Source organism: Anopheles maculipalpis, chromosome 2RL (genome assembly GCF_943734695.1).
Source record: "Anopheles maculipalpis chromosome 2RL, idAnoMacuDA_375_x, whole genome shotgun sequence".
NCBI lineage: Eukaryota > Metazoa > Arthropoda > Insecta > Diptera > Culicidae > Anopheles > Anopheles maculipalpis.
Window position 1 is genome coordinate 46,699,838 of NC_064871.1, and position 15,591 is coordinate 46,715,428.

The window sequence follows — 15,591 nt, forward strand, 5'->3', positions numbered from 1 at the left end:
GGTGCGGAGCGCGAAACCGGAACGATCCCGGAAAAGGATGGCCGCCATTTTGGTACGCGAAAAACCGCGACGCAACCGTGATGATGGTGATCCTGCAGCAAACGTAAGTGAGAGCAGTGTGCAGCACAAAAGGACTCCCAGACTGTCCTCGGTGAGCTTGGAGTCGGTGGAGGAGATGGAGAATGGAGAACGGGAGGGGGAAGAGCAGGCTCGCTGTTATTTGCCGGATCATCGAAAGGGGATGATGACCAACAGGCATTGGCCATGGTCAGGGTCGTGTGCCAGGGATACGTCGCTTCTCGTAGGACTAGTGTTGGTGCTGCTACACACCGTCGAAGGTAAGTCGATTTACAGTTCTTCCTGTGTTTTGTCACGTTGGGATGTCTTATTGACAGCTTTTTTTGGGATTCATTGCAAGGTTTTCTACGACAACATAATTACAACACAATTCTCGGACGATTGTAAGACTGTTTGTCTGTTGTATAATTTTATCTATTCGGAACCGGCTAAATGGAAACAACAGTGTGCCCATTGTATTCCGATTGTGCCCATCAACGTTCCCCGTGGCGTAAGAATGGCGTAAGCTACAATTATGCAACAAGCAAAGGGCACGCTTGATAGGGTTTTAATGTGCGATCCAACAGCCACGGGTGCCTGATTAATAAAGCCTGAGCAAACTCGCTTTTCTACATGATGGGAGCATAATTTTACCCTACCAAACACACACACACAAAACAATAGCGCCAAACAGCATAATCGTGCGGTGAGGACTAGCCGGCTTTGTGCGTTGAATACAGCTCCAACTCTGTGATGGAGACGTTAGAAGGGCATTGAATGCAAAAAGAAAAACGTTCCACAACTACATCTCACTTGGCAAATTTATACTTTTGCTTCTTATTTTTTGCAGTTGTTGTTCCATAGACTGAACACCCTTCTGCCGTGCTGGCTAGAATGGAGAATTAACACACAAAAGCGCCGAAGGAATTTATGACATGCCGTGCGCAAAGCTACTCCCCTTGTAGTTAGTGTGTCGGGCTTTAAGTGATCGTAAATTTTAATACCAAAACCCATAGTAAAGTTTAGAACCCTATTACTTATGGCTATATTCATCCTCAATCAGTTTGACCTGCTTGAAGTTCAGAGGAGATTGTTTTGATGGAGAAGGCTAGAACAAGGACACTCTGCCGTGCCTGGGAAATGTTTTTCAATATTTACGATCCCATCCCGTAATCGATTGGTTGGTTATGGGTGCTAGGCGATAAAAACTATTTTGAGTATATTTTTGTAATGATCATTTAAGCAAATTTTTGAATAAAAAAACTTCTGGGAAAATCTTTAAAGTGACAACGTCGTGACGGTGATTTATGGTACTATTTTCTAAAAATTGCAAAGGAAACAACTTTGTTTCGTTGCAGCGACTTAAATTTTTTTTTATTATTTCTAAGTTTTGTAACATGTTTTGAAATTTGAGTTGGATATTTTATTGTAACACAATAATAATATAATTACTATATTTATATTCATTCTAAAGAATCCTCTTGTAAACTTTATTTGATTACTTTATTACTTTAATTTTATCGATGAATTGACATACACAATACATATATCGATAAAACTAGTCCGTTGTACGAGATAAACATGTAATATTACAGCCAGCTCTAAACTCTGCTATAGCTGAAGTGAGGAAGTAGGAATGTCCTGCCGCAGCAGAGTCCGGAACCGTTCACGGTCCCGCGCCGTTATTCCACCTCATGATTTTACGCCATCCTCCCACCTCAATATGGGTCTACCACGACTCCTCTGTTCGTGTGGAAAAGGACTTTCTGAGCTTTGTCGTCCGGTGCCATGCGTATAACATGGCCAGCCCAACGGAGCCTTGCGAGCCTAATTCGCTGTACGACGGTGAGGACGTTGATACAGTTCGTACAGCTCGTCGTTATAGCGGCTTTTCCATTGTCTTTCCACACATACGGGGCCAACGATCCTTCTGTGCATCTTCCATTCGAAAGCGGCTAAGAGGGCTTCATCTGCTTTGTACAGGTTCCATGTCTCAGAGGCGTATGTGAGTACTGAGACTAAAAAGGTACGATACAGTCCCAGCTTCGACCGTCGCGACAGGATTTTTGAGATGAGATGTGTCCTCAGGCTGTAGAATGACCGGCTGGCCGCCAGCAACCTAGGGCGCAACTCCGTCTTTATGCTGTTTTCGGTGGTGACTTTGGACAAGGGTTAGGTGAAGTTTTGGAGGACTTCCGTACATCACCCCCACGTAGTTCCGGATTTCTTAGTAGGACCGCTGATGGTGCCAATTTGGTCCTTGCCTCATTAATCTGCAACCCGAGGTTTTCTGCCGTCTGCTCGATCCTTTGGTAGGCCTCTGCTACCTGGGAGAGCCGCAGACCAATGATGTCCATATCACCAGCGTATGCCAGGATCTGGGTTGACTTATAGAAGATGGTTCCCGAAGTCTCCATCTCCGAGTCACGAATGGCTCTCTCTAGTGCCAAGTTGAATAGGAGACAGGCGATCCCATCTCCCTGACGCAGGCTATTGGTGGTAGCAAAGGACCCTGAGAGTTTTCCATCCACCATTCACCTCGGCCGGGATTCCAAAAGAGCTCATGGCCTCGTAGAGTTTTACCCTGGCTATGCTATCATATATATCTATGAATGGCCTTGATATCTATGAAGAGATGATACGACTTCAACTGCTGTTCAGCCATCTTCTCCAAGATTTGCCGCATGGTGAAGATCTGGTCAGTGACAGATTTTCCGTTTCGGTATCCTCCTTCCTACTTCTAATTACAAATGATAAATTCAAGAGTTCAATAGTCCGTTGGTGTTGGTGTCCTCAGATTTTAAGTTCTCATTGTCTCAAACGGCGTCAATTTCGGTGCATGATTTTTCTCAAAGTATCAACCCGTTATTGTCATCAGTTGACTTTGCCTATCAGTTGACGTTATTGCATATCGTACATTTTGTCTGTTGCCACGTTTAGTGTCTCTTGACCACAGTCATGTGTTTTCGCAGGAAAGCTGTTGTTAATGGAGGGTATTGATTTTTAAATTCTTCCATTCTGAAGACTATTATACAGCACAAATAAAACAAAATACAATATTTTAAAAATGAATTGCTTTTTCCGTTGCTCTTAGTTAAAGTTTTGGATAGGTTTAAGTGCTCAGGCCACACTATCGTCAGTCACATTAGTCATCGAGTAAACAGATATTGCTCAAGTTTATTAAAGTTGGAATGGTTACACCTCATTTCAAATGCTTGGTCCTTCCATGTGCTACCACCTCGGCCACTGTTCTTAAGGTGACCTTTTTCAATTGTCCAACACCCTGTGTAGTACAACAATCTAATTATTAATTGTACAGTGCATCATATTTTTTCATGCAATATTCTCAAGGATCTTTATTGTGCTACTTCCTTTCCATTCTCCTTGAAACTTATCCCACCACCAAGATGGTGATCTTCGCAGGTGTCTCGTGCGTCACCTGCACACAGTACCACGAATGATTCTATTTTCAGCTCCCTAACCTCAAAACCACCAAAAACTCTTTCTGTAAAGCGCTTTTTTCGCTCAGCACGACGATTCGACTCGTCTCCGTGGCGATGCTTAGCGGATTGCGTCAACCACTCTAACCACTCAAGCTTTTGCTGTGGAAGATGATCGAGTTCCTTTCACTTTTTACCACCTCCGCCGGACAGCAAACAAAAAATGAAGTTCACGTTAGGCCTTAGAGTCTGTGCGCAATGCAACTATTTTCGAGATGGAAGATATTGTTAATTAACTTTTGTCACTAGAAATATGGCAATTCTTTAGCAACAATTTAACAAAACAAAAACCCGTTAAAAGTACAATTCTAGAGCGAACGGCTTAAGCTTCGCCTTTACTTGATCATAACGGGCTGATAGAGTGGAACTTCAGTTCGCGCTTACAAGTTCCTGTTCGAACCAACCAACCGTAACGTACCGATAACCTCAAACCATCAATTTGAGATCCCCCGGCTCAACGAAACATAAAATATAGGCAGCATCTCGGTCGCAGCTAGTCTGCCGTAGCTTGGTCCCGCACCGGTCCATCACAGACGAACGAAAGTAAACTTGTTTTCTCTTCCTATCGTGACTATGCACTCAGGACTTTCTCTCTCTTTCTCTCTCTCTCTCCCTCGCTATTGCAACACTGCATTACGTAAGGGCGCAAGTATATGCAGTGCAGCACCTTTCTTTGCCCTGTTCCAGAGCTGATCGAGAGCGTTGCTGTTCTATGCACAACCGGTACACGTTGGCGCTGATCCAGCTTGTGGCTGTTAATTGCAAACCACAACACAACGCGGTGAAAGTAACGCAAAACGGCCACACCACAAATGGGGAAAAGTATGTCAATCAACCGTATGGGTTTGTCGCTCGAGCCACCACTGTACGTCGCTTGACTTTAGACGGTTCGACTTACTGCAGTCCCCATAAACGGTGACGCGAGATGGAATGAAATCCACTTCCGTAACCCCTTTCGTTTGCCTTTTTTTTTACCTTACTTTTTTCTCTTGCCCTCACACGTGCCGTACCACAACGAACGCCACAATGCTATGTTTATATCTTCTGGAAGTTGAAAAGGTGGGTCGCAAATATGGGTTGGTACGAGCCAACCACCTTTTCACGTTCGAGGTGGGAATTCGTTGCGTAACGTGTTTTTGTATGCTTTCAAAACTGGCTCACGTTGATCTTTTACCTTTAGTGGTACTGTTTTTTTTTTTTTTTGCTCCTTTGGTGCGAAATTGATACATATATCGAGCATCGGTCAAATGTCAATATATCTTTGACCTGTGACGGTGGCAGCTGTAGCCGAACGAAAGAAAGAGGTTTGATATGGGAAAGCAACTGTAGTCGTGTTTGGTCGATTACCTTTCTTAGCATTTTTATAGAGGAAGACGCAACTATTTTTCTAGCTAAAAAGTAGTCAACCGTCGTCTTTGCTTGTTCTCCAAAGGGAGAAAATAATGCAAAAAATAATATTATTATCAAGTGGACATATAAAGTAACAGAACAGAAGTAGTACATTGTAGTACAAAAATACGTTTTTATGATATTGCACTTACAAACACGTTTTAAGGATGTGAGTCGTTAGTTGAGAGAAGGTCTTAATGATAATTATTGTATGTTTTTTTTTGTAGAACTCTTTTTTTGTATGAGGCCAAACTAGACCAATCTTGATCTTGATCTCTTAATCCTTGCACGGAATAGTTGCTCCACTGTTTTGGCCTAAGAAGAATTTATTCGATCGACCACTTCACACGAGAACATTTGAGAGACCGTCACTAATTCTGAAAAATCCAATCCATTCTTTCTTATAATTCCAATTTCAACTTCAATATTTAATAGAGTTGATATTAAGAACACTTCTTCAAGAGAATTTTTCTGCTCTTTTAGCCATAACTGCTTGTTGGTTGGGCATCAACTATCCCATATACAAAAAGGGAAATATGTTGCACTGCAACAACTACAGGGGTTTTATGGTGTAGAATACCGCCTACAAAATGGTTTCCCTAATCCTTCAGGATAAGCTTGTCCCAGTCGTTGAACAGATAGTTGGAAACTATCAAAGAGGATTAAGAAACGGAAAATCTACCACTGACCAGATCTTTACCATGCGGCAAATTCTGGAGAAGATGGCTGAACAGCAGTCGTACCATCTCTTCATAGATATCAAGGCCGTATATGATAGCATAGCCAGGGTAAAACTCTACGAGGCCATGAGCTCTTTTGGAATCCCGGCCACTGATCAGGCTTTTTAGAATGACCATGACCAACGTCACATGCCAGTTGAAGGTCAGGAAGATGGGCTCGCCTGTCTCCTATTCAACAACACTAGAGAGAGCCATCCGTGACTCGGAGGTGGAGACTTCGGGAACCATCTTCTGTAAGTCAACCCAGATCCTGGCATACGCTGAAAATATAGACATCATTGGTCTGCGGCTCTTCCAGGTAGTAGAGGGCTACCAAAGGATCGAACAGGCGGCAGAATACTTCGGGTTGCAGATTAATGAGGCAAGGACCAAATTGGCACCATCAGCGGTCCTACTAAGAATTTCGAAACTACGTAGGATGATGTACGGAAGTCCTCCAAAACTTCACCTATCTCGGGTCAAAAGTCACCAACAAAAACAGCGTAGAGACGGAATTGCGCGTTAGGATGCTGGCGGCCAGCCGGTCATTCTACAGCCTGAGGAGACATCTCACCTCAAAAAACCTGTCGCGACGGTCGAAGCTGGAACTGTATCGTACCTTTTTAATCTCAGTACTCACATACGTCTCTGAGACATGGACCCTGTCCAAAACAGACGAAGCCCTCTTAGCTGCGTTCGAGAGTAAGATGCTCAGAAGGTTTGTTGGCCCTGTATGTGTGGAAGGACTTTGGAAGAGCCACTACAACGTAGAGATGTACGAACTGTTTCAACGTCCTCACCGTCGTACAGCGAATTAGGCTCGCCAGGCTCCGATGGGCTGGCCATGTTATACGCATGGCACCGGACGACAAAGCTCAGAAAGTCCTTTTAGGCCGTCCACACGGACAGAGGAGTCGTGGCAGGCCCAGATTGAGGTGGGAGGTGAGCGGTTCCGGACTCTGCTGTGGCAGGCCAAAACCGCAAAGCGGTTGTAGCGCCTGATAAGTAAGTAAGTAAGCTTGTTGGTACACAGCAGACACGATAAAATGCACGTTGGATGGTTGGAGGGATTCCTGTAAACAAAGTGTTAAATTGAGTATGTCTATCTAAAGCAAGCACTTTTATACTCTTGCTTGCTTGTCTGTTGCTCCTATAACTAGCATACATCAATGCGATTTAAACAAAGATTATAACATTCAATGTATTTGTAACGCACTTTACAGGGGATCGATCAACAAAACAAAATTGTAGAATTGCTTGGAGGAATATTTCAAATGGATAGTGGAAATAAGCAAAACGACTGTAGAGTTTTGCAATGAGCGCTGGTTTAAAGAAGCAATAGTAAAAAAAATGCAATCCATTTTTGCGTAACCCCGTTCAAATGTGAATAGTACGGCGTGCTGATGGCAACAAATTATTAGATGTAATTTTTCATTTTTTTCATTTTAACATGGGAACTCGGCAAAAAATCCACAGTAGATTAAAAAATGCCACAGATGAGTTGCAAATTTCCCCTAACTTAATGCAATGTTTCACTACATGATTGCTAAGTTCCCAAATAAGCTTGCAATAATCCACTAATCATTTGAAAAATTCTACTAAGTGATCTTAAAGTTCCGTTATATGAATCGGAACCCTCTATAATAGTGTATAGAATTTTCGGTGACTTATTGGGAGTGGCAATCGTCCGTAATATGACGGAACCGGTATTAAATCGCATCCGGAGCTAGCTTCTTACGGCAAGTCCTCCTAGTGACTAAGAAAATATTCTTCTTTTCCATCAATCAATTCCAAGAAGTAATATTTCCTTAACTCACAGATACCTTATCATTTCCTTCCGCTAATTGGCTACACTCACTCACTCTCCGGCGTATCGCATAAACAGCACACCGGAGACCGATTTGTTCAGCATAAAGCGTACATAATTAACAGATCATAGCATTTTACCTCCCAGCGACAAAAAGGGGGTTCCACATAAAATTTGTTCCCACTTTCACACCAAACACCCTGCACTCTCGGGCTAGAGCTAATGAAGAGGGTTGCAAATTTTACGATATCCCAAACAGCGTTCATGACAGGACACAGTGATTCTGCCTCCGTTAGCGATAAGACTTTTATAATAATCATATCGATGGTAACCATAGCGCCAGAGCGCTATTCTCGCTAAAGGGAGCGTGTGTGCGTGTGTATCGTGACGTGAAGAGACGGTGGAAAAAAAAAACGAAGGAAAAACTCTCCCGGTACGAGGACGTCCAGACACGTGTTGATCACAAAATTAAGTCATAAATCATAAAAAGCAAAACCCTCTACTTTGTGATACTCCACGAAGACTATTCAAGAGGGTAGCGCTGTATCGTAGCAAATTGGAACATATACACAGTGGTTTAATGGTTTGATGGTTGGTAGACATTACGGTGGTATGTAATTTGATTTGGAAATATGTTTGATAACAATGTGGCTTTATTGCTTTATTTTTCACTGAATAGTAAAAAGCATTTTCGCATTTTTTGCTTAGAATTTCCACTAAAAACTGCTTCATTAGTCTTAATTCTTGGTAAGGCAAATGCAAATGGCCAAGCAAATTCCAAGTACTTTAAAGCATCAAATTTAATCCTTTAAACTTCTGCTGAGCACTACCGTAACTGTATAATTGTGCCAGCGCGGGGCCGGCGTGCTGTTACACAAAAAAGCGAGAAAATTTTCCCTTTTCCAGCACAGAAGTACCACGTGCAGCAGGCCAGTATCTCGTGGTATCCATGGCAAGATCACAGTATGAAAAATTAGTTTCCTATCCTTCGCTCCTTTATTCCCGTTGCTCTGTTTTCCTTCCCTTTCCACCAATTCCCCTTCATTCACCTTCACTTCTTCCACTCGAATGAGGCGAAATGCACTTTGTTTATGATTGTTCAGGTGTATTCCCGTATTCCGTGCCGTACATAAAAGGATATAGGAGTTTTTTTTTCGCTCTCTCTCTCTCTCTCTTTCTCTCTCTCTCTCCCTATGTCATCAACTCCACTGTCCACTGTACCTTCCAAGGACGAGGTGGAAAGAAAAACTTCTGCTTTCTGCAACTATCGGGACCGGCACACTGGCGGTTGGGTTGGCAAAACAGACGACGGAAAAGCCACCAGAGCGTCCGACTGCATCGCGCTCTCATTAGAATGGTTGAATTGGTGCGACTTGGTGAAATACGATACCCGTGGCTGTTCATTGTGCTGCCGTCTAGCAGTAGTAGTAGATTGCTGCCGGGACAAATTAAGCGGAAAAGTGGATTCTGTAATGAGGCCGGTAGCACAGAAGGAAGAAATTTAAAAAAAAGCTGTAAAACTGCATTTCCAATGAGAGAGTGGAATAGTTTACATTGAGAGGTGTTTTTCCACCCATCGTGTGTGCTTACGAGAACGCGAGAAAGTTATTAAAACCTCCGCAAATGCTACGGTATGGTGGGGGAATTTGTAATTTCTAGAATGAATACCAGGCATTAATATTGTACCGTAGTTAGAGAAGCTTCGAGGAGCTTTGGTACGAAATTATAATAATGTCGTTCGAAAAACAGGTGGTTGACTTATTTTGGAAATTTGTGCAGTAAAATCACATTTGCCGAACAACGTGCACTCTAGCTCGTATTTGCTTTTTAAAGTTTCTTTATATTAACAACGAAAACAACGCTCAAAGCAGCAGAGACTTTCATTTTTTTCTTTTATGAAAAACCACTGAAAATGCATTTGATGCTACCATCAAGTGGCACGGCAGCGACAGTGACACTATTAATTTATAGTTGAAGCAGCTTCAACCTGCTAGGTTTGTTCTGTTCGTTTCTGAAAAGAAGTTATAGATTTTGAATTTTAGCTTATCTAATTGTTTTAAAGTGCTTTTAAGAGCACTAGTAGTTTTAGGCAATGATTCGTAAACTAAATTTAATTTCAATAGTGTTTGAAAACTTCTTTTTTTACTGTTAAAACAATTAAGTACTCTTTGGAAAAATTTTATGTTTATATTTTTGTGATTGTCCCATTTTTCATCTTTTCAAAGACTGTTTTTCAAGTTTGAAACTATGATTTTTTAAATTATAAATTGGGCTAAAGAGTAATAAATGCCCTCAAGTTGTACATGAATCCCGTACAATGCAAGCTTGTGTAAAAATTCACGGTAGATTGTGACCATTATGCGTAGGACATAAAAATATTATTTAAATAAATCATTATTACAATGAGGAAAGTTATTTGAAATCATTATTAAGTGTCGCAAAAGCTAGCTTATGTATAAGACTAATTTATAAAAACATTTCACTAACTTATTTCATCATTTAAACGAGACAGTTCATACTGTACTTGAAATAATTCTATAGTGAGTCATATTTTTTTAATTTAAATGGCTTAATATACGGAAAAAAATCATATTTAAATATGATTTGAGTAGAAAGATGATAGAATTACTAAAATTTTATTAAAACTAGTTGAAATAAGATTTTTTTTTATTTTATAAAGCAATAGTTTTAATATTTTCAATATGTCCTACTCAGCCATGTTCACAAACGACTGTGGAGCTTGCATGTGAGTTTGCTGCGTGCAACTTGAGGGCCTATATTACTCCTTAGCCAGAAATTGGGCTTTGCTGGTCTTCATTTGGCAGGGCAAGGGTTCAAATCCCATTCCAATCGTTCCCCTTTATCAGGTGTAACTATCCAACTATGCGATATCATTGAGTACGGCTTAACTAGGCCGTTAGGCTTAGCTCGTTGATCGTTAGGCCAAAAAGAAGAAAATAGATGTTAAGCACTCTCAACTTGTAATTGACGCAATTAGTCAATAGAACTGTAAAATACTTGAAAACTCCCTGGATTACAGAAACCAAAGCTAAGAATATTATTAGTTGGAATTATTTATTTTGATTTTGTTTTTATTATTTTGACATTTCAAGCTTAATTCAGCATTAATCGGGCTTACAATTGAAGCATGTACACGATATTTACAACGATGTTTGCAATTTTGTTTTACTAAAGTTTGTCAACATTTTTTTTTTATAACATATACTTTTCGTAAATGATTAGAATCATTCCTTTATACAAACCCGACTTCTTTACTGCCTTCTTACAGCCTTCTTACTCAATACCATCGCAATCCATCACCAAACGAAAAAAGTTACCCAAAGATTCCCAACGCACCAATCCAAACCAAGCCCGGACAAATCCTTTGCCAAAATCCTTCGGTCTTATGTGCATCCCATGGTCCCCCATTATTATGGCGCTCGGTAATGAGCTCACCGCTTCCGAATCAATGTCAGTACACGCGGCCACCCCAAAAAAACGCCACAGATTATATCGATAATAATCATCCCCTTTCCCTTTCGCATGGCACCTCCGCTCCTGTGCTGTGTACCGACCGGAAAGAAGTTCATTAAACATTATTAGTTCGGTATGGTGTGGTGCCGGTCGCACATCATATTTTACCCATTTTTCCTTCCCTCTACTAATGCCGGGGGAACTAGCAGGGGACCGAGATACAACCCTCGCTCGAAACAACCGGAACAACAGCGTAACGGAGGGCGAGTACGAAACGCAACCCTGCTGTATCATTTCGTCGCCTTGTTATTGCTTTCTTCGGTGGGAAGAAAACATTCTCTGTCATCCTTTGGGTCGCAGAAAAAAAGACAGCAAAATAATGATCCCTTCTGCTCGTGTCGATTCCTTTTGATTTCTTGTCGTATATCTATCTTTTTTACAATCACGGGAAGGGTAGCCAACAGGGTTGAGAGATTGTTAATGGTGATCAGAAAGTCATACACATTTTGGTGATGGTGGTGAGTTTTTCGTGAAGAATTCTCAACATTCAAACTTAAGGTAGCAGCAATTTCGCCCGCTCGTTACTCCTTGGGAGATTGAAACAAGTTTCCGTTCGTAAATGTTCTGAAATTAGATATTTCCGATCGTTACACAGCCACAAGTCACAATATTTCTATTTTTGTTCCGGATTGTTTGCTACCTTTTGCAAATAAAGGAACAACTCTAGAAAAGCACCCCACTCCTTGAGATGTCAGAAGAGGCCTTTTTCTTGGAACTGTGCCCAAAGTATCTTTAAAATGGTGCATAAACAACAGGATCGCACAGAATTCTTGAACTCGCGTCCTAGTAACGCCAGTCCAAATTTACCAAGCTGTAACACAACATCAGGACAATGATGAAAAATCGATGAAACACGATACGCCACGGATAAATAGAAATCGTTTGTTGCTTCGCCACCGTCATCGCAAACGGCCGTTGACGTTTATCAGACAGCTCAAGTGCCACCGACGGAATTGCGGGGGAAGTCGAGTTTATTGATTTATCCGATTTTCCATTATGCATTCCGTTTGCCCACCGGCTTTGGGCCGAAGGATTACCACCCTTCCGAAGCCGCTAGCATTGAAGAGAAACGTAAGATCCTTCTCCACTTCTGTCCGGAAAAACGCCTGCCCCGTACAATGGTTGACCTCGTAGCTCTGGGACTCTGGGAGTGGCAATTGGAATCGTATCGATTGTACGTGCAAATATTTGAAACCATTCAATAACTGTCAACAGTATATTTTTCCTGCCACTCGTTCACATTAATCGATCAGATCGATAGTCGTACATTTGCCATAGCTTTAAATAGTCTCCAGGAGATTATTAGTACACAAAAGCTTCGTTCTTTCCGAGTGCAGGTCTCAAATGTCTTTTCTTCACGAAGCAGCACGAAACGAACTGCTGCTCTAGTTCTTTAAACGTCCCTGTGATCTGCTCCATTCTTCCACCGAGCAAGCTATCGCGTTGCTCGAGCATTAATCAATTTTCCCGCCCCTTCAATTCTGGCCACGCGGGAGCTGTTGCACGATGATACGAGAGATGATACGAAACTCGGTCGCCTGATGCTGATCTAATTTCCCCGGGCAACGTAATAGGATTTTGCACGGTCGGTCGTTTTTAGCTCGTTTAGTCGAATTGTCGTGCCACCGACCTGACGGTTTAAGCAACCGGAATCGTTCATTACTAGTTTTGTGACTAAAGGCTGATGAAGTCTGTCTGCCCGGGTGGTGTGAATGAGAACAGGGCGCGAGAGTGTGTTTCAAAAGGACGATTCGTGCACACCAGCCATTATAGTTAACGTTAGGATCGCTTCTAATGCTAGGTTTCATAATTCAATGAAGCAGAAGACAGCGGCAAGGAGGCTCAAGGGAAGAAGAAAAGGAAGAGCCTCCAGGAAATTGGGGAGAAGAAGCAGTAACTTACACATGCTGGTGAAAGCGAATTAATCCTGCCGCAATGGTTTTATGTATGATATCTATGTGTCCTTTGAACCTTTTCCGGTTACAATGAGGGGAAAAAAAATCCCGTCAACGTTTTATTCATTACGCAAAACCAAAAGTCTACCCGAACGTCCTAGAACAATGTTTTGCTGTGCGGCATGAAGATCTTATCATTCGTTCTCTTCTGTATGTGGGGTTTATAGCAAGTTCTAACAAGCTGTGCATAGCGATCATAACTTATTTTTTGTATAATATGTGAGGCTTTCTCCAGGATAAGGCAAACGACAGGGAGGAAATGCTTTGTGACAATTTGTAAAAACAAAATCTTGTTTACAGGGCGTTCGGGATAATTTTGACAGTCACCTACGGAGAAAGAAAAAAAAATTATGGCAAAATTAATCATCGGGGAATTTTTTTTTTGTAGCTTACAATGTATTTTATTCATTTTATTCTAAATATCCACCCTCGGCCGCGGAAACGGACCTGAGCTCCGCCTTGGTGTTGCTGGAGGTTCTGTTGGTGTCCCGGTCCACCACACACACCACACGAAATAATCCATTGGATTAAGATCCGGGGAGCTGGGAGGCCACACATTCGGCGCAGTGAAGTCGTTGAAATTGGTCGCCAACCACTTTATCGTTTTCCAGGCTGTATGGCACGGAGCGGAATCCTGCTGGAACACGTATGGTCTGCCGTTGGCCACTCTAGTGATCCAAGCATTTTTTTATCACGGGATGTTTTTGCTGCTTGTTCCGTACACTTTTAGCTGTCGAATGACGTATTGCTTGTTTTCCTATGCCAACTCCATCACGAGTTATAAACAAAAATGTAACTGTCAAAATTATCCCAAACACCCTGCATGTATAAAGCAGTCAACGCAAGCGATATCGAAAATACGGCGTAGAGCCGTCATACTGAATTAAATAATAATAATAAAATTATGTGAGGCATTCTCAATATGAAGGTATAGTATCCTGTAACGAAGACTAGCATGCAAATTTGTGTTTTTTAAACAAGGGCTCACGCAAATAAATCACAATTCTGTATTCTTTTTTTTTAAACTCTAAAATTGCTTCAATATCAAGTAATCATCAGTGATCAGTAGCCTTCCCTCTATTACTCACTTTTTTGAGCAACTCATCTTATTGGAAAATTTAACTTATTCTGAAGAAACAAATTTTGAAGGTCTGAATACTTGTCATTCGTCTTAAAAGTCTGGTAATCTTTTACTATCTTTTCTAGATCAATCCGTTTAGGCCACTCGTTGTAGGCAAAAAAAACCAACTGTCTTCCGGGACGATCCGGTGATTGAGGTGACATTGGCGTCGGAACCTGGTTTCACTCGCCAGGATCCAGGGTTTAAGCCCTGATCGGACCGTTCGTAGTGTAGTAGATCATAGTGAAGATTGACTACAAAACTAAGTGATGTTAGCAATTCTAGTAAGCCATTCGGTGGACGGCATGACCTAGGATGAAGATGAAGAAGGTATATTTCTATAGCAGATTTCAGAGTAAAGCAGTTTTTTGTTGTTGACTAGCATGAAACATCATTGTAGCTTTACTGTTATGAGGGTCCTTAAGGCACACAAAATTAGAAGCTAAGAAGGTGTCTTAAGTCATCCAAAAGAGTTTTTTAATTCGCATTCGCCCCGGAATAAACTTAATCAGATAGGCTAAATAACAGAGCTATTTCGCAAGGTGTTTTCTACTATGTTGTGTCCAATGTTTGGTTTGTTGAGAAAGTACTATGTTGAATGCCAATGCAAGTCCCAGCTGTTGAGGGAGAAAATACTATACAGTGTGCTTCGAAGATCAGAAAACTTAGATAAACTTGACACCTGCAGTCTGCAAGTCTTCAAGGGTTCAGCACTTACAACGTCCAGTCATACATATAGAGAAGCGATTTCAACATTTCACATGCGCCAGTACATTTGAGTTTCAAAGCCCATCTTCACCACGAGCCAGACGATTTGATCTCGGTTGTGGACAGCGCAGCAGAGAACTATTGCAACGCGAAGATTTTATTCCCGACGGTAATTTCTTTCAAAATAATTGTTTTCATTAAAGAAATGATACAAGAATTACTGTCCGCATTGTAACGTGCACCAGTTGTAGCTGCCAAACGCATTGCTCTCTTCATTCAATAAAACATCTACGGGCCTTTGCAAAAAGGGTTGGATTGTAAAACCATTGACAGCCGCCACGTTAGCTAAACGCCAGAAACCGATGATGGAGAGCAGCTCATCGATTTTCCCCCCCGTTTGTTGTTCGCATGAGGCCTACGAGTGGGGGAAAAAAGGTACGCCCGAAACAAGTGCGAAAAGAAGAAAAAGAAACCCCGGAAACTCCATTCAACCTAGCCAGCCAGCCCGTTTAATATCGTTAAAAGTCTTTTGTTCCCGGTTACCACGCCATTAAGCCGATGGTGTTTGTTGCTGTTGCTGCTGCTGCTAATGCTACTGTACACTGTTGTGTTTCTTCGTATTTTTTTGTACCGTGTATTAGTGTGGTGCACAGGTTCACGGGAGGGTTGGAAAATGAGAATAAGGGGTGGATAAATAAATGTCCCATCACATCGTTGTCGTTGTCAGCATTAATTATCCAATCGCAGGACGTTTCATAGCCAAACGACAGTTTTCATTTCCTTCGGTCGGATTTTACCTTCC

General features: G+C 41.7%; 2 protein-coding genes across 3 annotated transcripts in view; one reads left to right on the forward strand and one right to left on the reverse strand.

Moving 5' to 3' along the window:
• Positions 1-15,591, reverse strand: part of LOC126559496 (ribosomal protein 63, mitochondrial) — a 278,118-nt gene that overhangs the window by 27,543 nt on the left and 234,984 nt on the right. The window lies entirely within an intron of this gene.
• LOC126557138 (protein Skeletor, isoforms B/C-like) overlaps positions 38-15,591 on the forward strand; it is a 41,967-nt gene continuing 26,413 nt past the window's right edge. Inside the window, exon 1 of one of the 2 annotated variants that reach the window (XM_050212812.1) lies at positions 38-338. In XM_050212812.1, the coding sequence (XP_050068769.1) occupies positions 38-338 (301 nt within the window). The remainder of the gene's footprint in view (positions 339-15,591) is intronic. The other variant, XM_050212813.1, reaches the window with a different exon arrangement.